Source organism: Lithobates pipiens, unplaced genomic scaffold, assembly GCF_037356315.1.
Source record: "Lithobates pipiens isolate NorthernLeopardFrog02 unplaced genomic scaffold, aLitPip1_a1.2 Scaffold_18, whole genome shotgun sequence".
NCBI classification, from domain to species: Eukaryota; Metazoa; Chordata; class Amphibia; order Anura; family Ranidae; genus Lithobates; species Lithobates pipiens.
Genome location: NW_027507758.1, coordinates 638,574,302 through 638,599,424, shown reverse-complemented (window position 1 = coordinate 638,599,424; position 25,123 = coordinate 638,574,302). Strand labels below are relative to the sequence as shown.

Below are 25,123 nucleotides of genomic sequence, written 5' to 3'. Positions count from 1 at the left end.
GGGGGAGTAGTTGTTAAATGTACAGCAACTCTCCTATTACCCCCCTCACATCTACATCCATTTTTTTATGTGCCCAACACCATCTAAATAATTTTTACTTTCATTTCCCAAAGTTATCCGTCTACAAGGAGACCTGTATAGATCAAATGACGGCACCAATGAGGATGGAGGAGGACCGGAGTCACATAACTGAGAAGATACTAAACCTCACCCTGGAGATCATCTACCTGCTGACCGGAGAGGTGAGGAGGATTCTGGGAGGTCACATGACATCACTCTTATCTCTATTAATAAAACACAGACCTGACCGGAGAGGTGAGGAGGATTCTGGGAGGTCACATGACATCACTCTTATCTCTATTAATAAAACACAGACCTGACTGGAGAGGTGAGGAGGATTCTGGGATTCTAACATGATATTCCTATTGGTTCCTCAATACAGAGATTTCCTCTTCTGAAGTCAGGTGATCATATGACCATCACAGTGCCTCCATGTGACTCCCTAAAACCTGAGAGACACAACATGGAGAAGATTCTACAAGTCACCAAGAAGATGATGGAGCTTTTGACAGGAGAGGTGAGGAGGATTCTGGGAATTCTGGGACATTATCCAGTAACAGACAAGGGATGTGTCTGGATGGTGACTGTATCATTGTGTGTGTCAGGTTCCTATAAGGTGTCAGGATGTCACTGTCTATTTCTCCATGGAGGAGTGGGAGTATTTAGAAGGACACAAGGATCTCTACAAGGACGTCATGATGGACAATCAGCCGCCCCTCACATCACCGGGTAAGAGGAGACTTTATTGTAAAGGAGAGAGCAGTACGGAGGCTCCACCCATCCCCCATCATCTGATAAACACATAGAAACAATGTATTCAGTCAGTGTGTGTGTTTCCTACAGATGGATCCAGTAATGGGAACCCACCAGAGAGATGTCCCCGTCCTCTGTATTACCGGGATTCCACACAGGAAGATCACACCATCCCCCACCATCATCAGGTAGATGAGGAACAATCACTGATAGTATCATTAGGATCTGTACATTATCTGCATTGTTACCATTGATGTCATTTTTATTATATATTCAGAGTGGAAACCTGAGAGAGTCTAAACTTGAGGTTCAAGAAGAGATAAAAGAGGAGGATGATGAGGATGGGGTGATGGAGGAGTCAGACATTTTAAAAGAACACAAAGATCTGTACCAGGACTCCAGATACAGGAACCCACCAGAGAGATGTCCCCGTCCTCTGTATTCCTGGGATTCCACACAGGAAGGTCACACCATCCCTCACCATCATCAGGTAGATGAGAAAAAAAAATCACTAATAGTTTTGATTAAGACTGCTTTCACACTGAAATCACCGCTTGTTTAAGCAACGCTTCTGCAATGCTTTTCGGCCACCAGAAGCAGGGCGCTTTTAACTCCAAAAAAAGGTTTAAAACTCCCATTTTCAAAGCGCATTGGAAGCCCTGCCCATTCATTGCAACGGACAGGGTGTTTTGGGAGCACTAAATACAGCGCCCTCAACCTGCCCCAAAGATATTGCTTGCAGGACTTTTGGCAACGTCCCGCAAGCACACTGCCCCAGTGTGAAAAGTCACACTACAGTGAATGGGAGGCGGTTTTCAGGCACTTAGCAGAGACTAGTTTGGATCTTATAGACTTTAATAGGGTTTGCCGTTTTGGTCAGAATTTTTTCTCTGTTTGGGAGTCCTGGTGCAAACCAAACAGGGCATGGGGGGTTCGGTGTTCAGCCCATCTCTAGTTATAATTAATGTTTTATTATGTATTCAGAGTGGAACCCTCTGGGATTATAATATTGATGTTAAAGAGGAGTATAAAGAGGAGGATGAAGAGTATGGAGTGACTGAGGAGTTTTCAGAAGGACACAAGGATATGATGGAGCCACCAAATACCAGGAACCCACCAGAGAGATGTCCCCATCCTCTGTATTCCCGGGATTCCACACAGGAAGATCACACCATCCCCCACTGTTACAAGGTTGGTGGGACGGAGCTTATAAAACACACTTATAGAGACAATGTGTGGATTTTTATGTGATGTCACAATAATAAAGCTTATATCTTACAGATGATATTCTCTCTCATTTTCTTGATTTAGAGTGGAGATCCAATCAATAAAGAATTTGAGGTTAAAGCAGAAGAAGAAGAGAGGTATGTGAGGGATGATCAGCAGTCTATGGAGGAGGATGGAATAACGGGGACATTTATAGAGGAGGACACTCCTACAGAGATCAGCACAGGTGGGTCATTAACACTAAATACATTCCTCCACCCATACTGCTCACTGATTGGTCCAGAGTAGGGCGGGGACTGGGTGATATCAGCCTGTAATCCCCTGGTCACTTTCCTGAGCTGTGTTCCCCATCCTCTATTCTGGTATCTATGTTGATGCTCTCTGATTACCCACTGTATTGAATTGTAATTGTACTGTCTGCCCTAATGTTGTAAAGCGCTGCGTAAACTGTTGGCGCTATATAAATTCTGTATAATAATAATTATGGGGTTCAGCTGGAAATGGTGACTTCCACCATAGGTATTGCTCAACCTAGGCACCTGGAGTATAGGCTTTGGGTCTTCTGCCCCATATCCTGGGTCTAACAGGATCTATGACAGATCAGTTCTCCCAGGGTTACTTGCTCTGTCTGCTGGCTGTGCTGGGTGGAGGGATATGTCTGTATAGTCTCAGACCCAAGTCACTGAGTGCAGTCTCAGGAGATGGGAGGCAGCGGTGCGGGACCTCTGCAACTTGTCTCATGTAATATTTACATTTCCACTGATTACTAAATACCAAGTTTATGAGTAATGATCATTACACTTTAAAATGTTCTGTATATTGCATGTTACATACTCCTGACCCCTGCACGGTATACTCTATGTTGTACATTACATACTCCTAACCCCTGCACTATATACTCTATTGCCATGTACACACGACCGATTTTCCCATCTGAATAAATTCTGAAGGTTTTTCCGACGGAGTTCTGATGAAATTCTGCTGAAACTGTCTTGCATACACACGATCACAGCAAAGTCCGACCATCAAGAATGCGGTGACGTCCAACACATACGTCGGGATTAGAAAAAGGAAGTTTAATACCCAGTGCACCACCCTTTGGGCTCCTTCTGCTAATCTTGTGTTAGTAGAAGTTTGGTTAGAGACGATTCGTGCTTTTCAGATCGTTTGAACTGCTGTTCAGTTTGTGCTTGTGGGTTTGTATCTGTTCTTCAGTGCATGCAGTTAGTTTGTATCTGTTTTTCAGTGTGTTCTTGTCCTCTCGTTGTTGATTTTCAACTCGCTCTTCACAGGCCTTGCTGTCCTTTGGTGCGTTCTGTTAAGTTTGTTCTGACCAGCCGACCGTTTTGAAACCATCTTGCGGGTACGTACTCGTACAGTTCATGCTGTGTGGGGGCTTGGTGTTGGGGTTCATACTTTGATCCAAGCCCAGTCCATGAACATGGCGAGGAGGAGTTCATGGACCAAGAATTTGTTACTCCAGCATGACCAATTCTCTCGTATGCCTTTACTTCATGAGATCCAAGAGAGTAATCCTGATGATTTCAGTAATTTTCTCCGGATGACAGACCACGTTTTTCACCATCTGTTGGCTTTGTTTACCCCTTATATTACAAAGCAGGACACCTCCATGAGACAAGCCATCACTCCGGAGCAAAGGCTCGTCACCACCTTGCGTTACTTGGTGACTGGGAGAAGTCTATAGGACCTCAAGTTCTCTACAGGTATCTCCCCCCAGGCTCTGGGGATCAAGAGACCTGTTCTGCCATCATTCAGGTCCTGCAGAAGGACTATATTAGGGTAAGTTTTCTCCTTTAATGTCACATTCTATGTATTTAATGTTTGCTAATGTATTGTATGTATTTCATCATTCCCTAATTACTATGATTGGAATATGCTGTGAATGTCCCCTTTATCCTCATTCATGCTGGAAACTTTTTATGCTCTTTTTTGGCCTACATGCATATTTGCCTTCAGTAACCTCCCCAGCATGCTATCCTGGGCCCATACACCTATAGCTTAGTCCCTTAACAATATATTTTGTCAGCTCCATTGTGGTGCTTTACCCTAAACACCCCCTAAAATGTGTCCAAATGTTATGCGTGTCCTTCAATACAGCCAGAGTGCCAGAGGCTTTTTTTGACCCCCTCCCCTAAAATTTTTACAATGGGCCATCGGAGTGTGTGAGAAATCTGATAAGTGGACCTTAGAGTTTTGTCTTGAAATACTCCCTCAAATAAATGTTATACTGATGTCAGCAAAGAATGTTTGTGTCTAATCTGCTTGCAATGTTATGTGCAAAGGTACTTATCTTTTTTTTTTTTTCTGTTTTGACTCCACAGTTTTCTTCAACGCCATAGGAATGGCAGACTGTGGCATCCCATTTTGCCGACCGCTGGAACTTTCCCAACTGTGGAGGGGCTATAGATGGGAAGCACATCCACATCGTGCCATAACCCCGTTCAGGGTCTTATTATTTAAAACTATAAGGGGTTTAATAGTGCAGTGTTAATGGCGGTGGTGTCGGCACACTATGAGTTCCTCTATGTGGATGTGGGGAAGAAAAGTCTTTGCCCAGACAGAGTTTTACCAACGTCTCCAGACTGGTGGCCTGCCATTGCCACCTGATGCGGACAACGTGGAAGGACTCCCGTTCGTCTTTATTGCTGATGAAGCGTTCGGTCTGGGCAACTACCTGATGAGGCCATTCCCCCAAAGGACCCTCACTGCGGAGAGGAGGGTTTTTAAATACCAGCTGGCCAGAGCGAGAAGAGTTGTTGAGAATACCTTTGGGATAATGGCCAGCCGGTTCCCCCTATTTCTGACAGCAATTCATATGAAAAGGAAAAAAATCAACCACATTATCTTATCCTGCTGCATATTGCACAATTTTTTAAGGAAAAATGCCCAAAATGATATTGCCTCAGTTGGGCCTGAGGCTGGACTTTCTGAGAATCCCCTGATGGGCCTGGATACTGGCCATTCTGGCTTGGCACCCCAAAGCGCCCGTGAAGTTCGGCAGAAATGTCAAAATTATTTTACAGGTAGGGGGCCCATTGCTATGGTAGACAATGTGTTAATTTTTTTTACTAAAAAAATAAATAAAAAAGCATTGAAAGAAGAAACCACACATTGTTGATTAGCAAAGTTTTTACTCTCTGCACATTCACATGTGTGCTTTATAAAATTCTGAGTTCAAATATTTTTTTTCTCAAGTTTTTTTTTACATCTCTTTTTTTTTTTTTTGGTATAAACACGCATGTTTAGAAACATAGCATACCAAACTCTGGAACTTACAAAGTTCAATGTAGAAAAACTGAAGGCAATATCAGACATTATAGCATGTCAAAAATGTCTTGATATTGCGTTCATCAGATGGGGTGATGTCACCCCTGTAAAAGACAAATTTTGAAGATGCACACTATTTGGGAGTCAAAATGGGTCTTTCCCTCCTGATCCCATGCCTAATGTCAACATGTGCTATCTCCCATCATGGGGGGGGGGTCAATGGATGTGTTTTGGGGGTGCAACCCCGTCATCTCACTTACTACAGTTACTAGGAAGTGGTTGCACCCACAAAACACCTACATTGATATCCCCAAATGGCAGATAGCACATGTTGACACACCTTGGGCATCTTCCAAATTTGGCTTTTAACCACTTTCAGACCAGACCATTTTGCTGGCTTAAAGAGGAAGTAAAGGGAAAAAAATAAAAAAAACACACCCTGCAAGGCAAAGGCATAATGATCTAGTATGCAAGTTTACAACCACTTTAAGGACGCTGGAGAAACTTCTGGAATTTGTGAAGACTCAGGTTCCAGGGGCAACCATCGTGTTCTTGGAAAAGAAAATTGGGATCTTTAGGAACATGTATAAGTAGGAGCATAATCAGATCCAGAAATCACTCCGATCAGGAGCAACAGCAGCGCAAGTGTATGTACCCAGGCTGTGGTACTTCAACAAACTGCGATTTCTGGACAATCAGACTAAAGCCAGGGAATCTCTTTCTACCCTTCCCTGCAGCCTTCCCTCAACCTCAGCAGAGGCTGACTAGGAACAACCTGGGCCTTCCATCCTGGAAGAAGTGGATGCACCCAGCTGGAGCCAGGTATATTATTTTTAGACATATTTATTGTCCTAATATTAATGATGTTAACTAGATGTTCTAATTGATAACAAATGAATGATTTAAAACAAAGAGATTTACATATCAATAGACAGTAGTGGCCAAAAATGTTTGTGAGAAGAATGAAAAATGCTGGGGTCAAAATGATAGTCTTTTCTATTTATTAACATTCAATTTGCAAGTCACAAGCTGAAAATTGCGTGTGATTGATGAAGCAAAAACTAAAACTATGTCCCTTTTTTATACACAGGATGAGCTCAGCTAGGAGGAGAGCAGGCCCACTGACAGCCAGGAGGTGGGTGGGCCCAGTAGGAGCTTCACCCAATCCCAGGTGCCTCCCCTCTGCCTTACAACAAAAAGGCCCAGGAAGGGGACGATGACAGAGGAGGCAGCACTGGGCCTCATTAGGGAAGCAAGTGATGTCCTCAAAAGCCACCCCAATGCTGAAGAGGCCTATGGCTGCTATCTAGCCACAAGATTGTTGAAATTGGAGGAGGACCACGCCACCTCTGTGAGGAAATAATTGGTGAGGCCCTTCAAAAGGGGTTGAGGGGCCAGCTGAGTGAGAACAGCCACGTATATGAGCTTGCCCATCCTCCTCCTCATGCCACAAGTCCACCACCAGAGCCACAGCCTCCAAGGAACGCTGCAGGAAAGGGTGCAGGGAAGCGTGGAGGGAAGGCTTCAGTGAAGAGAAGAAAGTGATCTGGCTTCAGTCTGGTCTGACAGAAGACGCAGGCTGGTGTAGTACTACAGCCTGGGGACAGATATGTAATCTGCTGCTGGTCCTAACCTCTGGGATTCCTGGAATAGATTGTTCTCCAAATTATATGGACTCCTCAAGCTACCAATTTTATTTTCCACAGAGTTGATGTGTGCCCTGGGGGCCAAAATGCTTTGCAAATTCCCAAAGTTTCTCCAGCATTGCCTTCCTGTTTATTTTGTTAACCAGAATAAATGGAGATTTTATTTTCTGAAAATACTTGCCTATGTGTTTTTCTACAGCTTTTCTGTTTGTGAGTAGGTACATTTCTAAAAGACTGTTGCGATTAAAATGGTATTTCTATATACCTGACAAAGACCAGCTAGGTATAATTACGGCAATTACCATACTCGCGAAACCCTTTACTTAGCACTGCAGACTAAGGAGACAACATCTTGCTGAACACAAGAAGAGATGAGTCAAGATTGGTGTTCAGGGGTTGTCTAGTTTATTCTGGACGGGTCTACAATTTATATGCACCATTATCAGCCAATCATTGCATAGAACATGGGTGTGATTAATACAGAGGTGTACGTTACATATCATTAATTATGTCATCTGCTTTCATGAGTCACAGTCATGAGTTCTGTGCCCCAGACATATTGTGACACAATTTCTTTATTTAGACAGTACAGAATAAAACTGCGTTTAAACTAACTAATATGTTAACCCAAGTTAATGTTATATGAACTTATAAAGATGGAGTCAATCTGGTTCAGCCATATCACAACAATCCCCTCTTTAAGTCATGAAATCAAATCATGAACATGACTTACTTCTTCTCATTGTGACATACTCATCCCGGTGACCATAGTAAAAGTTAAGATATATTCTATTAGCTGTAGCTGGGTCGGAAGGTCAAGTACCTCAGAAACTCATGCACATAAACTTGAAACAGGCATATAAAAGTAATACCATAAGCAAAATCAGTACAACAAACATCCCAATATCCCTAATCCAGGATTAATCCAGGATTCAGCATTGAGACCAAACCCCCCATGTTACCCAGGGGGCTCCCAAGCAATTGTTTTGCCTTTTCATCATGTCAATACCCTGGTTCAGCCATATGACAACAAAGACAATGTCAAATTAACAAGGGACACCAACCTCCTTGAGGTTACTAAAAAATACAAGATAATTATGTTATTGTGGTAACTTGACACACAAAAAATAAAATTATATATGGAGATAACTAGAAAATCATTTTTAAATAATCCAAAAAAATGATATCTTGATGAAATAAATTTTTTTTTAAAAAAAGACTATAAAAATGAATTCTAAACATTATTATGGAGATTGGGTTTTTAAAAATTTAATTGTATTCATGAGATCAGGAGAAATAATCAAGAAATAAGTTTGTGAGAACTCTGTGTGAATATGAGCAGCAAAACAACTTCATTATTCTAGCATTAAAAGAAGAAAAGAATGCGCTGCATTAAAAGATCACAGAATTTGCTGTGTGAGCAATGTGCTAGCTCCATTATGAACGCTACTTTTACCACACGAGTGCTTCTGTCTCACTTGCTTCAGAGCATGCGTAGTTTTTGGTACGTTGGAACAGCATACAGATGAGCGGTTTTCCCGATAGGAATTGGTTCCATTGGAAATATTTAGAACATGTTCTATGTCTAGGTCCGTCAGAAATTTTGACATAAAAAGTCAGATGGGGCATACACACGATTGGAATATACGATGAAAAGCTCCCGTCTGACTTTTTCTGTCGGACATTACGCTCGTGTGTACATGGCATAAGTTGTACATTTACATCATTCTGATACTATAGAGTCCTATCTTATACAATATGTTGTACATTACATATTCCTGACTTCTGTTCTCTCCCCTCTACTATATATAAACATAATATGTATTCTCTTTTCTACCAGCTGGACATTTTATATCTGATGATGTGATTGGAGCACAGACTTTTACATGGTGATAATAATGTGATAACATCCTCAGACTTTGGAACCTTAAACAGAAAGTGATAATGAGGGAGGAGTCAATAACCCAATGATGGGGGTCTTCAGGATCAGTCCAGTCTTCATTTTGGTTGTTCTCCCCCCATCCTCACTCTCTGACCTCTGGTGGGGCTCAGCCCCGCTGTTATTCATGACTAAATCATGGACTAAATAAGGAAGTGCAGGACTTCTTGTGTTGGGAAGATGGCAATGAGTGATAGAGGGGGAGGGGACACTCGTCCTATAATCCCCTCATCACTGTCACTCCTATAAAAGACAGTTCTCGTTGTTTCCTCACTCTCTGACTAAGGCCCATGAATAAAGAAATGATCTGGTAGGAGATCAGAGGACCCATTTACTAGTTACCTTGAGGGGGGAATTGTAAGATCCTCAGAGACAAAGCTGCCTGATGTGGGCGGAGTCCTGGTTTAGGGGAACCAATCAGCTCATGTCTAGTAATAATCTTTGTATTTCTATTTTAGTAGATGGACGGGAGATGAGGAAAACCTCAGAGGATTGTCTCACTTTGTCTCCAGACTGTAAAGTAGAAGATGAGGACATCACACAGTATAGTCCAGGAGAAAACCCAACTACCTCAAATGTCCATCCGGCACCACACAGTGTAGATGGACCATCGTATTCCTCTTATCCTGAGGAACCTCAGACTGTGAGGGATGGTGCCGTCCTTCCAACAGATAAGAAGTTTTCCTGTACGGAGTGTGGGAAATGTTTCCATTCTAAATCAAAACTTTATAGGCATAAGGGATCTCACACTATGCAGAAGCCATATTCCTGTCCTGAGTGTGGGAAATGTTTTTCACATAAGGTTATACTTGAAACACATCAGAGATCTCACACAGGGGAGAAGCCATATTCCTGTCCTGAGTGTGGAAAAAGTTTTTCACAGACGTCCACTCTTTACAGACATCAGAGATCTCACACTGAAGAAAATGTGTATTCCTGTTCTGAGTGCGGGAAATGTTTTTCACATAAATCCAGTCTTCGAAGTCATCAGAGATCTCACACGGGGGAGAAAATGCATTCCTGTTCTGAGTGTGGGAAATGTTTTTTACATAAGTCCATTCTTCAAACTCATCAGAGATCTCACACAGGGGAGAAGCCGTATCCTTGTTCTGAGTGCGGGAAATGCTTTTCACATATGTCCACTCTTCAAACTCATCTGAGAGCCCACACTGGAGAGAAGATGTATTCCTGTTCTGAGTGCGGGAAATGTTTTTCACATAAGTTCAGTCTTCAATCTCATCGGAGATCTCACACAGGGGAGATGATGATGTATTCCTGTTCTGAGTGTGAGAAATGTTTTTCACGTAAGTCCAGTCTTCAAAGTCATCAAAAATCTCACACAGGGGAGATGATGATGTATTCCTGTTCTGAGTGTGGGAAAAGTTTTTCACATAAGTCCATTCTTCAAATTCATCAGAGATCTCACACGGGGGAGAAGCCGTATTCCTGTCATGAGTGTGGGAAAAGTTTTTCACAGACGTCCACCCTTAACAGACATCAGAGATCTCACACAGGGGAGAAGCCGCATTCCTATCCTGAGTGAAGGAATTGTTCCTCACTGAAGTCCTGTCCTCCTGTACATCAGGGATCCCACACAACCCTCGAGGTGTATTAGTGCCTTGAGTGTGGGAAATGTCTTCTATATGAATGTTGCTGGACATCACAGCTCTCATGTGGGGAAGAAGCACACCCTGATATACGCCTCAGATATACTCCATGGCTGGAACACCCCCCAGAACAGGCACATTTTTGTACTGCAAACACAGTTAAAGTCTATGGAAAACTAACATGACAAATCAATAGTGCTCATTTTAAAGGCTTATATCCAAGTTATTGTCATGAAAAGTGTTTGGGGACCTGGGTCCTGCCCCAGGGGACATGTATCAAAAAAAGTCAGTTTTTTGGGAGCAGTAATTTTAATAATGCTTAAAGTGAAACAATAAAAATTGAATATTTCTTTAAATATCATGCCTGGGTGGTGTTGATTTTTCCTTTAGAAATGTAATTTTGCTTCAGTAAGGTTCTAAACACGGGAAAGATGTGCTACTTTACAGGCATATTAAGGACACCTCCGGGCACAATATTTAAAGGAATATTTCATTTTTATTGTTTCACTTTAAGCATTATTAAAATCGCTGTTTCTGAAAAAACTGCCACTTTTAAAACTTTTTTGTATTGATAATGGCCCCTGGGGCAGGATCCGGGTCCCCAAACACTGTTTATGGCGGTAACTTGTATATAAGCATTTCAAATTAGCACTGTTGTTTTTTCATGTTCGTGTCCCATAGACTTTAACGGTGTTCAGAGGCTTTTGAATTTGCTGCGAGCACCGCATAATGTTCGCTGTTCGGCGAACACCTGATGTTCGAGTCGAACATCGGGCTCATCTCTACATGTAAGAAACAGTTGATAAGGAGATCAGAGATCACCAAAGACATGGATGAAGTGTTGTACCGTGTTGGAATTTGATAGCAGGATAAAAATAAAAATGGAGTCATTACCTTTCATTGGCTGGGTACATTTTGTGGTGAGATATTTCACAAACACTTAGAGGCCCTTTTTAAAAAAATTTAATAGTTGACCAGCATTCAAACAGCTGTGATGAATATTGGATGTATTTTATTTCATACAGCAATTTCCTTGGCCCCATTTAGTGGCCATATTTCAGTATTGTGCTATTTTTACTGATTGATGTTTTTTAGGAAATGTACCCCATTATAATCACTAGATGGAGCTGAAGATCATAGGAAATCGCTGTGTTAAAGCGGAGTTACACCCAAAAATGGAACTTCCACTTTTCAGAATCCCCCCTCCTGTGTCACATTGTGCACCTTTCAGGGGGGAGGGGGGAGCAGATACCTGTCTATCCAGGTATTTGCTCCCACTTCCAGGCATAGATAGCCGCAGGCTCCGCTGGGATCTATGCCATGTCCGGCGCCTCCTCCATCCCCATCCTCCACAGGTCCCAGAAGACAGCAGGGTCCAGTGGGATCGCGCATGCGCAGTAGGGAACCAGGCTGTGAAGCTGCAAAGCCTCACTTCCTGATTCCCTTACTGAAGATGACGGCACCTCCACCCGAGAGCTGAGGGACAGATCAGCTTCAGGTGCCGACATCGCGGGCGCCCTGGACAGGTAAGTGTCTATATTTTAAAAGTCAGGAGCTGCAGTATTTGTAGCTGCTGACTTTAAATAAAAAATTGGCAGAACTCTGCTTTAAATTACAGGTATAATATGTAATGGCTGAATGAATGATTTTCACATTCATCCAACAAATTTTCGATCAAAAGACCCCTTTGTTTCCTTTGTCTGGCATGATTTTATATAATGACTGAGATCATAGTCATGCACTTAACCCCCCTGGCGGTATTCCCGATTCTGGCTCGGGGTGAAAATTTTGTACCAAAAGCTGTAACCCCGAGCCAGACTCGGGATTGCATCGCTGAATCCAGGGAGAGCTTATTTACCTTGTCCCCTGGATCCAGCAATGTCCCCCCCGCTGTACGAGCGAGCCGTCCTCCGCTCGATCTATCACGGAGCTGAGCTCCGTTCCCTGCGAGCGTTGCGACGCACGGGGACGGAGAACGGCGCCAAATTCAAAAAGTTAAACGCACACATATTACATACAGTATAATGTAATCTTACAGATTACATTGCTGTATGTAATTATTTCACATCCCCTTTGTCCCTAATGTTCTGTCCAGTGTCCTGCATGCAGTTTTATAATTATAAAAACTGTTCTTTATGCCTGGAAACTGGAGATTGTCCATAGCAACCAAAACTGTCCCTTTACATCAAAAATGGTTTTAGACCAGCTAGAAAACAGCGATAATAAATTAGAATCACTCGCAGAATTGAGCGATAGCGATTTGTGGTGAGATCCGTCATCAAATACTGAAAGTAATGACAGTGACAATTCTGCAACTGAGCAAATTTCAGTGTTTTTGATTTGATTACATTCTTGAATATTTTTTATTATTGTTATATTATTATTATTTGGCTTAATTATTTATAGTTATTTATTATATTATAATTTATGATTTAATTTTTCAAACTTTATCATACCCGGGATGTCTACTAGACTCTGGTTTGGACAGATTTAAGAATTACAGGACTACAATATAAAACGCCAAATTTCCATGCAAAATAATGGTACCGCTTTCAGCACCTAAAATTGGAACTAATCATACCGCCAGGGAGGTTAAAGTGTTACTAAACCCAAAACCCGCATTCACTATATCTGGTCACCCACAGTACATAGAACATTGAAATGCAATTATTTTAGTAAATATAAACAGCTAAATATCTTTTTTCATCAGCAGTATATAGCAGTCTTGTGACTTCTATCTGTCTCTGCTTAAAGCTTGTAAGAGGGGTTTTCATTCTCCCCTAACCCTCTGTTTGGACAGTGCTGATTGGCCCTGTGCTGATCACATGCAATTTCCCAAGAAAAAAAAAACTAACTCTCTAGCAATACACACCAAACTGAGCTTGTGCAGCCTGACTTCTAATGCTCTTTTCTAACACAAGATAATTTGGAGTCAGTTAAAGAAGAGGAGGATCAGAGAAGACAGTATCACACAACCTTTATACACAATGTAGAGGATTACCCCTTTAGGTTCCACAGTGAGTATAACAAGCATGCTTTCCTGCATAAACACACTGATTTTACTGTTGTGGGTTTAGTAGCACTTTAAGAGTACAGTGGACATTGAAGGCTAAAAGTTATTTAAGCTAACAGTATTAAACCAAACATTGATTTAAAATGGAAAATAATAGGATTTTTGTACTCACCATAAAATCCTTTTCTCTGTAATTCACGGACCAACACAGCTCCTCTCTGTAACTAAATGGGTTTGTTAGCCTGCCTTTAGGAGAATTAGGCAAAATTGTAACACAATACACTGAACTTTCAGTACCGCCCCGGGTGGCGGACCCTGTGCTAACAACCCTCCCTGCTGCCCCAGCAGACTCAGTACGTCAACAAGCAGTATAACATAGGGAAAAAGGAGGGGTGGGTGCTGTGTCGTTCGGTGAATTACAGAGAAAAGGATTTTACGGTGAGTACAAAAATCCTATTTTCTCTTATATTCACCGACCAACACAGCTCCTCTCTGTAACTAAATGGGATGTCCCCAAGCAGTGCCAAACGAGGGGTGGGAAAAAACAGCATTAAAACTTCATCCACCATGGCAAGTGGGAACTAGTGAAACTAAACCCACAAAAAAAACGCAGTGTACAGAAAAACACACCGGATATCCTCAACAGGAAAGATCCCCAACACCGCAAACTTTATGCGGAAGTAATGCAACAGTGCATTAACAAACAGTACTGCGTTTTTATCGAAAAATCGGGAAAAAAATCTGAATTGCAACTACACGGCCGCCTGCCAAACTTTGCGGCCAAAACAGGCATCAGCCGATAAACTAACATCTACCTTGTAGAACTTGGTAAACGTATGAACAGATGACCAGGTCGCCACCTTACATACCTGAGCGACCGACGCTTGGTGTCGGAAGGCCGAAGGCGTTCCGATTGCCCTTCTAGAGTGGGCTGTGACCGGAAAGGGGGGCACCTGCCCCTTCAAGGCGTAGGCTTGTACTACAATCTGTCTGATCCACCTAGAAATGGTGGCAGACGAGACCGTCATACCCTTCTTTTGACCAGCCACAGAAACAAACAGCGAGTCTGACTTCCGAAAGGGAGCTGTGGCACACAAATACACGTTTAGAGCCCTAATCACGTTAAGAGCGTGAAGGGCCACCTCTTTGGGGTGCTTCGGCTTAGGACACAACAATGGTAACACAATGTCCTCATTGATATGAAAGGCCGAGACCACCTTAGGTAGAAAGGACGGTTGCGGACGCAACACCACCTTATCCCTATGGATGACCAGATAAGGCGACTTGCAGGACAAGGCCGCCAACTCCGAAACCCTCCTGGCCGATGTTATGGCCACTAGGAAAACAACCTTCTGTGAAAGGGTCAACAAGGGAATCTCCCTGATATTCTCACACAGCGGCTTTTGAAGCGCCGACAACACCAGGTTCAAATCCCACGGAGGTAACGGTGGATGCACCGGAGGGACTACATGTCGTACCCCCTGAACAAAGGTACTCACTAATGAATGAGACTCCAGGGATCACTGAAAAAGACAGCCAGAGCTGAAATTTGCCCCGCTTGTGCTCAACACCAACTTCTGGTCCACACCTTGCTGAAGAAACAGCAGGATGCTGGATATAGAAAATAAGCACGGATGCCACCCTTTCTCCTCACACATGGAGATATAGGCCTTCCAGGTACGATGGTATATCTTCCTTGAAGAAGATTTCCGGGCCCTCAACATAGTTGGAATCACCCAGTCCGACAGACCCCGATTCCTCAGCACCTGGCTCTCAACAGCCATGCTGTTAAAGCCAGCAATGGTAAAGCAGGGTGAAAGATTGGACCTTGACATAGGAGGTCCTCTCGCAGCGGCAGCCGCCAGGGAGCATCTGCCACCAGACGCACCAGGGCAGCTGAGGCCAATCTGGGGCCACCAGGATCACCGGGGTTCCCTCAGCTTCCACTCTGCGCAGCAGGCGTGGCAACAGTTTTAGCGGAGGAAAGGCGTAGATCAGCTGGTACTGATCCCATGGAGCCACTAGCGCGTCTGCCCACGGATCTCTTGTCCTGGACACGAATCACGGTACCTTCCGGTTCTCCTGGGTCCAGCATCTGTCGACTCAGATAGTCCACCTGCCAATTTTCCACCCCCAGGATGTAAATGGCTGATAGGGCCGGAACGTGTCGCTCTGCCCACTGAAGTATGTGAGTGACCTCCTAAGCAGCGGCTGAGCTTCTTGTTCCCCCGTGGCGTTGTCTGACTGTGTCCTGGTCAGACAGCCTTGAAGACATGTCGACCATGTGTGGAGGCACAGCCTGATCACTCTCAATTCGAGCAGATTGATCAGCAACTTGGATTCGTCCGTCGACCAGAGGCCCTGAGCCGACTGAATCCCCATCACTCCACGCCAGCCTGATAGACTGGCGTCCGTAGTGATCACTGTCCATTTCAGAGGAAGGAAGGATTTTCTGGACTGAATTACCGGGGACCTCAACCACCAGATCAGAGAGTCCCTGACTGGCTGGCTCACCTGGATCTGTCGATCCAGGGACAATGGAAATTTGTCCCATTTTGTCAAAATCTCCTTCCGCAGGACTCTGGTGTGGAACTGGGCATAAGGTACTGCCTCGAAAGAGGCTACCATGAGCCCCAGCACTCGCATGCAGAAGCGGAGCGACGACCACTTGTGGTTCATCAGTAGTTTGACCGCAGATCTGAGAGTTTGCAATTTGTCTGAGGGGAGAAAGACCCTCGCTTCCCTGGAGTCCAATAGTAAACCCAGGTACTCCAGACGTTGGGTCGGTACAACCACCGACTTCCTTAGGTTCAACAGCCACCCAAATTCTCGCAGAGTCTGCATGGTGATCGCCACATCCTCCTCTAATTCTGAGGCGGAAGATGCCCTCAGGAGGAGATCGTCTAGGTAACCCACGATCGCGATCCCGTGTTGTCGCAGCAACGCCAATACTAGAGCCAGTACTTTGGTAAAGACTCGGGGCTGATGCCAGGCTGATCCCCGACTGCCAAACGCAGACATTTTTGATGCCAAAGGCATTTGGGTATGTGCAGGTACGCATCCTGGATGTCCAAGGACGCCAGGGAGTCCCCTTGATGGAGTGCAGCGACTACTAAGCGAACTGATTCCATTCTGAACCTCTGCACTTTTACAAAGTGATTGAGGGATTTTAAGTCCAAGATTGGACGTACCCCTTCCTTCTTGGGAACCACAAACAGATTTGAGTAGAAACCCTGGAAGCGTTCCGATTCCGGAACTGGTACAATCGCCCCCTGATTCAGCAAGTCCCTCACCGCCCCTAACAGGGCCTCCCAGCGAACCGGGGACGCAGGTATGCTGGAGGGGAAGAATCTGTTTGGCGGCCAAGAGAGAAACTCTATCTTGTAGCCTGTGGAAATCAGGTTGCAGGTCCATTGGTCGGATAACCAAGAGGTCCACCGGGCTGCAAATTCCCGAAGGCGACCCCCCACCCGATATGTGGGCGGGGCAAACCTTCATGCGGTAGCACTTTTGTTTGCAGGCTTGTTAGGCTTGCGGTTCCAGGGATGCTTTTGACTGTCCGTGGACGTCCTGTCAGGCTGGAAAGGTTTTGTCGAAGCACCGGGCGACCGAAAAAGCCGCTTGTGAGCGGAAAAAGAGGGCCCTTGCCTGTGGCGTGGCTCCTTAGCCTTCCTGGCCTGTGGGAGTAGTGTACTCTTACCACCCATGGCATTTTTAATAATGTCATCCAACGAAGCTCCAAAGAGCCAGTCGCCAAGGAAGGGAATATCCGTCAGGGCTTTCTTGGATGCCCGGTCAGCAGACCAGCCAAAGCAGGCGCCTCAGCACCACAGCTGACACTGAAGCCTTGGATAACATGGGGAGAGTATCAAGGGCTGCGTCACAAACTAACTTAAGGCCTTGCACTAGTTGGTCTGCTAGTTCCACGCAGACAGGGGAGGCGTTCTGCTCTCCCAATTTGCGGTGCAAATGTTTTGCCCACTCAGTCAGTCTCTGCGACACCAGTGCGGATGGCAGTACTGGTCGCACGGCTGACCCCACAACCGTAAACAAGGAATGAGCCACCTCCTCGGCCTTCCTATCCTTGGGATCCTTGAATGCAGGAGTCCCCTCAACCGGGATCGTGGTTACTTTTATTTAACCTAGATACTGGGGGGTCCACGACCGGACCTTCTTGAGAAGGCTTTTCTCAAAGGGGTAGCGCGCCGCCATGTTTTTGGGGACCGAAAGGGTCCGTTGTGGCCGACCCCATTCACTGTAGATGAACTTGTGAAAATAAGTCAAATACGGGAACACCTTAGGTGAACATGCTGGCTTGCGGGACCCAAAAGGGACCGATACATCAGCAGAGGGATCCGCTGGCTCCTGGATCTCCAGGGTATCACCCACAGCTGTGATATGTGCTCCAACAAGCATTTTGTCACGCCCGGACCCGGACGGGGACTCATCCTCGCTGTCCGAATGGTCCTGGTCAGCCTCGTCTGATAGGTCAGAGCAGGGGTCACCAGCCGCAGCAGGGCCCGAGTCTGCAACAGAGCTTTCCCCAGAGGACGGGGGGCAGGGGCTTTTTACGCGCACCTTTCCTTCCACGCACCGCCTCTATTTTAACAACAAAAGAGTTAAGGACCGCCGTCAGGGTGTCCATGGGCACAGCGCTATCCGCAGGTGACCCTGCTGCAATAGCCTGGATTTCGGGGGAAGAAACACCAGTTTCTGAAGCCATGCTGACCCTACCCTGTCTGCCACCTGCAAGGGGGCTTAGGACAGTGAAGGTCCCACCCTCCTGCTGCCGCCGCCTGGGGGGGTTCCTAGCGCCAGACTCACCACCCTGGGGCATTCTGTGATGGTCACTAGCCGTGCCTGTAGTCCCCAGGAGGTTACCCAAGTGCAGTATGAGGAAACTGTGTCGGCAGTAGCTGTAGAAAATAGCGGTGAAACGATCTGCAGAGCTTGCACCAGCATTCAGGAAATGGCCATCCAGCGTCCTGTATACACAGTGGACACGGGAAACAGCATGTGAGAGCACATGTAATGCTGTCACAAGAGAACTGCGGTGAAAAGAGTGCACAGGCTTCAAAAAAATGGCCACCAATGCAACTAATAGGAAAATCTCCTGGAAAATGGCCGCCGAGGCTCACAAGGGGAATCTGCTCTGCCCTCAATCAAAATGACTGCCGGACAGCGCCATGCGGTGAACCCACAGACACCTTTTGGGACCCCCCACACAGGGACCAGGACCATTGCTAGCCGCACAGACCCCCCACAGGTGAAAGACCCAGTGATCCCAATACACACACCACATGCAGCCCCCGCCCCCACGGGGGAAGGAGGGAAGATAGGGACGTGGGAGAGAAGGAGGTAAGGTGGCCCCCGAATCGACCTCCCAGGGAATGCCCAGCTGCTCAACCCCCCGAGGAGGGAGAGCCGTACTTAGCAGTCCTGAAGAGCTGGGAGACATTCCATCACAGACCCACTCCTGTGCAGTTACAGGGTGGCTGCTGGCCCGGTATACTGTGATCCAGACATCAGTAGCCCGGTCATATGTATACCCCGGAGCATTGAAGCTCACGGACCACCTCTGGAGCTGAGGTATGTCGTGGCCTGCCGAGCCTTAGCTGCGACCTGCACTCGCTCGATGACCGGACTGGGGGACTACAAGGATAACTCAACCAGCCTGTCATCCAGCCGGCAGTTGATAGAAGATCCCAGGATCTTTCATCTTGCGCAAAATATATAAATCCTGCATCAAAAAAATTGACCAAACAGCCCGCAGGCTTACTAGGTCATTCTCCTTCACTAGGGGCAGCAGGGAGGGTTCTTAGCACAGGGTCCACCCCCCGGGGTGGTACTGAAAGTTCTGTGTATTGTGTTACAATTTTGCCTAGTTCTAAAGGCAGGCTAACAAACCCATTTAGTTACAGAGAGGAGATGTGTCGGTCGGTGAATATAAGAGAAACTGCATTTGGCCTTTAGATGGCCTGTCAAACAAGTGCGTAAAAATGTGTCCTTAGGTGTTAAAGTGGTTGTAAAGGAAGAAAGTGCATTCTATGCATTAAGGTTCAAAACCTGTGTGTAGCAGCCCCCCCCCCAGCCCCCCTAATACTTACCTGATCCCATCTTTATCCAGTGATGTTGCAGGAGAGACTCAGCTGCCTGAGACTCTACCTCCTCATTGGCTGACACAGCAGCAGAGTGCCATTGGCTCACGCTGCTCTCAGAGTCAGTGAGCCAATGAGGAAAGAGAGGGGCGGGGCCTAGCCACGGCTCCATGTTTGAATGGACAAATGTACTTGCGGTTTGGCTTGGGTGCCCCCATAGCAAGCTGCCTGCTGTGGAGTCACTCAGTAGGAAGTTGGGACTAGGAGCGCTTAAGAGGGACCCGAGAAGAGTAGGGTCTGGACTGCCCTGAGCAAAACCACTGCACAGAGCAGGTAAGTATGACATGTTTGTTATTTTTATACACAAAGAAACAAGACTTTAGTATCACTCTAATTGTGCCCATAAAACCTATACCAAAAAATTACTGTAAGATAAAATCAACACCCATGAATCTAGAGAGTCTTGCAGAGATTCCAGAGCCAAAAAAACATTTAATCAGTGACATTGGCATCAGGGCCTTGATAGCTGCTGCTAATCCAGGACTGATTCATTTTGATAAATGTCAGCCGGTCAATGGAGCCTGTGGACAGACACACTCTTATATCTGTCACAAAACTTCCAGCAGCACTGAATGCCCATTCGGAAAGCATGCTGGCTGCAGGGCAGCCCAGAAGCTTAATTGCATACTGGGCAAGTTCTAGCCAGTGGTCTATTCTTATAACCCAGTAACCCAGTGGATCATCTACCGGAACGCTGTCCATGTCTGTTTTTACCTCTTTGCTAAATCAGGCTAGAGAGTCTCCAAACAAGAGCATTCAGATGAGATAGTAGATCCAAATCTTGTAAAATAAAATGAGGTGCTTTTCTCAGCAATAGAAACAAAAATGCCTAAGGAAAGTAAGAAACAAGCGTATTATAAATGATTAAAGTGACAGTATGTGTGTGTGTGTGTGTATATATATATATATATATATATATATATATATATATATATATAATATATATCAACATTATCAAACTCCCATAATTCTACTCACTCTTGATAATTTTCTACCATATATGATTTAGACACCGTCAATGGGATGTTGAAGCTAACAGCCTTGGGCGTCGACTAAAAAAAATAATTATGAAATCCATGACTTAGGCGGCCCTCTTCTCCACCTCTCCTTTGGCCAACTGAAGCCTCAAAACTAGCTTTTCTATGAGAAAGTAACCTACCAGAGTCTGGAAAGACATTACATAAACTCCTCTTTAAGGTGTCCTTGAGATATTTCATCCTGTGCTCCCTCTGCGAGGGCAGAATAAGTTCCAAAACATTACCCCTGTAACAGTGGTCAAGGAGGATTGCCAACCAATAATGATCCTTCCATTTGACAGAGCCAAGCGAGGGTCCCGGTCATCTTGCAGAGTGGAGCAGCGTGACGGTGCTGGCTGGCTGCAGGACTGAGACAACCGCAGCGGAGATTCCCAGCTTTCCATGCCTGGTGTGGTGAGAGGGCTGAAGCCCAGAAGTTATTTAACGCACCTAATAAACTTAGCCCCTGTACACACGGTCGGAGAATCCGTCGGAATGTGTCCTATCGGACCGTGTTGTCGGATAATCCGACTGTGTGTGGTCCGTCGGACCAAATTTTCCAACTTGTTGGAAATATTTTCCAACAAACTGGTCCGATAGGACATACTCTGATCATGTGTAGAGAATTCCGATCGGACAAAGTGCCACGCATGCTCAGATCAAATTCCTACATCAAAGCTATTGGCTACTAGCCTGAACGTAGTCCCATCGTAACGAAATGACGTCATCACGTTCTGAAAGATCGGATTTTTCGACAACTTTGTCCGACCGTGTGTATGCAACAGTTTCGGACACAATCCGACGAACAAAATCAGACAGACAAAATCCGACGGGTTTGGTTGGCAGAATGTCCGACCGTGTGTACGGGGGCTAAGACTGATTGCGCAGTGTTGCTGAGACCTGCAGTTCCACAGCAGAGGTCTCATCCCTATAGACTGAGTTCAATCAGGCCTTAATGCCTACACTTCATTGATAGGTGACTGACCGTTAAGTTATATCTACACCGGAGACATTTACAAGCGTGTCTTATTAAGGCATTTGGCGCGTTGTCCAGATTTTCTATTAACTGGAATAAATCAGTACTGGAGAAATCATTAATAACCTCAGCGTGATTCAATTTCCAATTGTGATCTATTGCAGGGAATATTCATTTTCTTTGTGAAATATTAAAAGACGATCTATCAAAGATTTAATTTATTTTAGTATAAGAAGCGCCAGTTACACATACAGTATAGCACCAGCCAGTAATGTATTGCCTGCTGCACAACGTTAATTTTTGGTTGACTTTGCCACAATTTCAAACGATGCAGCAAGAGACAGGTGGAATACACCACCGCAATCGTGCCAAATATTTCTTTTTTTTATTTTGATTATTCTTGAACTGCATGTTTTATCCAGACATAGCATGCTTATAAGTAGCTGGTCTAATTTTGAAAAACTATAATTTTTTTTTCTTTACAAAATTAATGAGATATTCATGTGTTACTTCCACTTGCACATCACCCACACTTTCTAGTAAACCGATTTCAGTTTTACGCGGTGTTTCAACATCAGATTCATGGAAAGTTGGGTCATCATAATAGTTAAGTTTTCATTTTGTTGCTATTTCTGGACTATCTGACGTTAAATTGAAAATGGACTTGACAGTTTCTGTTCTCAGAGGAGTAGGCAAACCAGATGATCCTGGGGATACTGCATGCAATGGTTCGACTTCTGGGAAAGTCATGATGTCTTCCATGGCTTCTGCATGTGTTGTAATACTTTTTGAGTGTGCATCGGGTGTTGAAGCTTGCAGTGGTGACATTTAGACATATGCACTGAGAAAAAAATTTGTTCGTTTTCGTTTCATTCTTTTTTCGGAAATTCGAAAATCTGAATTTTCAGAATTCTGAATTTTGAAAACTTGGAAATTCCAAAATTAGAAAATCTGAAAAAAAGAAAGAAAATCAGTGAAATTTGAAATATTAACCAACTAATAATAACTAACTATTAAATTATAGGTATTTATTCCTTTCAAATTTGGCTGTTAGTGAACGTAACAAATTCATCCAAAGTTACAAATTACCTGAAATAACAAATGCTGCATCTAAACAAGTGGAATGGAACAAATTAATAATAATAATAATAAAAAGGTTTTATTATTATTATTTATTATTATTAGATTGTTATGTTCCATTCGTTATTTCAGATAATTTGTAACTTCAGATAAATTTGTACTCATTACGTTCACTGACAGCCAAATTTTAAAGAAACTTCCACTACCTATAATTTAATAATTGGTATTAGTTATTTCAGATTTTTGAATTTTCATTGTTTTGAATTTTCAGATTTTTCATTCTTATTTTTGGATTTTCAAATTTCCAAATTTTTGAATTTTCCAATTTCCGAACTTCCTAATTCCGAATTTCCAAAGTTTAAAAATTTTCCAATTTCCAAAACTTTTGAATTTCCGAAATTCTGAAAATTCCGAAATTAACGAATTTGTTAAAATTCATTAAACGAATTTGGTCGTAAACGAATTGCACATGTCTAGTGACATTAAATATATGTATGGTCGAAGTTTAAATATTCTATATTTGCTTTTTTTAAATAGCTTTCTTGGGACTTGTCACAGGGAAAGTCATATAGTCCTGTTTGTGTAGTGATCTCATTTCTTTATTGCAGTTGCAAGTGCACATTGTCATGCAAATTAGTCGATGACTGCGAACTTCCCGCCATCATGAAATCTGTTCTGGCTCTTTTTGATACTCTTGTTTGCCACTTATGTTCCGTAGATTTTTGAGGGCAGTTGTCTTAAAACATGGTTGGTACTGAACCTATTCAAAGTTTTTTTCTTTCACCTTGCATATAAAAGCAATCATGACTAAAGTAATGCAATTGAATGTTTTTATAAACGTGATTACGTAGGTATCACATTAATATTACAATTGTACGTTTATGGTAACAAGGGGCGTAACATAGGCAGGCTAATTTTAATCAAGACTCAAAAGAATGAAAACATGTAGTTAAAACATTATTAGTGTGCACAGTGAAGGCAGTGTGCAATACATGCAAAATAGAACACAATTATATACAAAACGTACAAATTTCCTTTACAGACAGGTGGCTTGATCTGATGAGATCACCATCTGCTATGAGTTTCCCCAGTGTTGAGCAGTCATGGCTGGTAATGTACCATCTAGGCCTTTAACATGGATCCCAACCTAGACTCCCAGAGTCTATGTTCAGGGGAGACATGAATTTGAATCAGAAACAAGACCACTCCACAGATCCCCCAGGCATACACCTTCCAAAGTGTAGTGTTCCCTTAAATGCCAGGGCCCATAGTCAGTAGGTAAGAGGCTTGCTCCCAGTCCTCTCCAAAAGCCCAGGTATGTCTGTCACACACATCCACTCTAAATTCTGAACAACATGGCTGCCCTGATTCTTCTCACAGATTTTTTGGGGTGCCCAGTTCACATTATCATCACAACAAGCCAGGGACAGACTGACAACTCACGGGGTCACTGGGCAATCGGAGATCATGGGGCCTCCTGTGTCCACACCCACACCAAGCTCCACCTACAAATTGCAGCTCAGCGGCATAGAAGGAGCATTTAAATATCTAAAGCAGCATAGCCTGCATGGAAGTTCCCAGCTTCTTTCCATAGAAGCCACTGGGCTTTTCCAGGTTTAATGAAACTGCCAAGCGTGCCATGGCAAACATTGGGTGTGTTTTTTGGGGACAGTAGGTAGTGCCTGCTGGTTACATAGTGCAGTAAAGGTGCTTGATGACTGAGAGGTTAATTGCGTTGTGTGGAGAGGAGAGATGAGTAGGGGTGGTGAGTGAGAAAGGGGGGACAAGATAGAAAGGGGATAAAAGAGAGAAGGGGTGAGAAAGAGGGATCCACATTCCCGACAGTTCCCAGCTCATTCTGCCTCCTCATCAGCTCCCATCTCTGCCTCCACTCAACTTCCTAACAGGCTAAGCACGAGCCACATTCCTTTATAGTAAATGTGTCAGGCAGACACATTATTTAGATGGACCTAAATATACTACCCCTTTATGATGTGTGGAGCCTCTTATGGAGCCCCCTACTGACCCCGGGCCTGAATGGTCAGTCTGCCCCTGCAACAAGCATTTCTCCAGACGTTACAAAATCTGGCTGCAGATTAACACAGGGATTTGTATTTTTTATAGCTTGTGCATAGCTGATAATCATAGGAAATCAATATATGAAATAAATGTGATTAAAATTCCTCACAGATGGGCAAATTCTGGTAACATTGTTGAAATAATTTTATATAGACCTCCAAGTGTTTATGAAAGCTTGGACCACAAATGAAAGGTTATTCTTCTACTGCTATCAATGGCCAACACTTCACCCATGTTTTTGGTGATCTCTGATCGCCTTATGAACTGTTTCTTACATGATG

At 44.2% G+C, this 25,123-nt stretch overlaps 2 protein-coding genes across 2 annotated transcripts in view; one reads left to right on the top strand and one right to left on the bottom strand.

The window, feature by feature from the left end:
• Nucleotides 1-25,123, bottom strand: part of LOC143986898 (uncharacterized) — a 1,277,526-nt gene that overhangs the window by 204,445 nt on the left and 1,047,958 nt on the right. The gene's annotated exons all lie outside the window — the stretch shown is intronic.
• LOC143989571 (uncharacterized) lies at nucleotides 111-11,420 on the top strand. Its single transcript, XM_077489756.1, has 8 exons — nucleotides 111-242; nucleotides 443-577; nucleotides 666-789; nucleotides 904-1,001; nucleotides 1,091-1,303; nucleotides 1,798-2,004; nucleotides 2,125-2,266; nucleotides 9,372-11,420. The coding sequence occupies exons 1-8, from the start codon at nucleotides 147-149 to the stop codon at nucleotides 10,454-10,456; spliced, it is 2,100 nt and encodes a 699-aa protein (XP_077345882.1). The 5' UTR covers nucleotides 111-146; the 3' UTR covers nucleotides 10,457-11,420.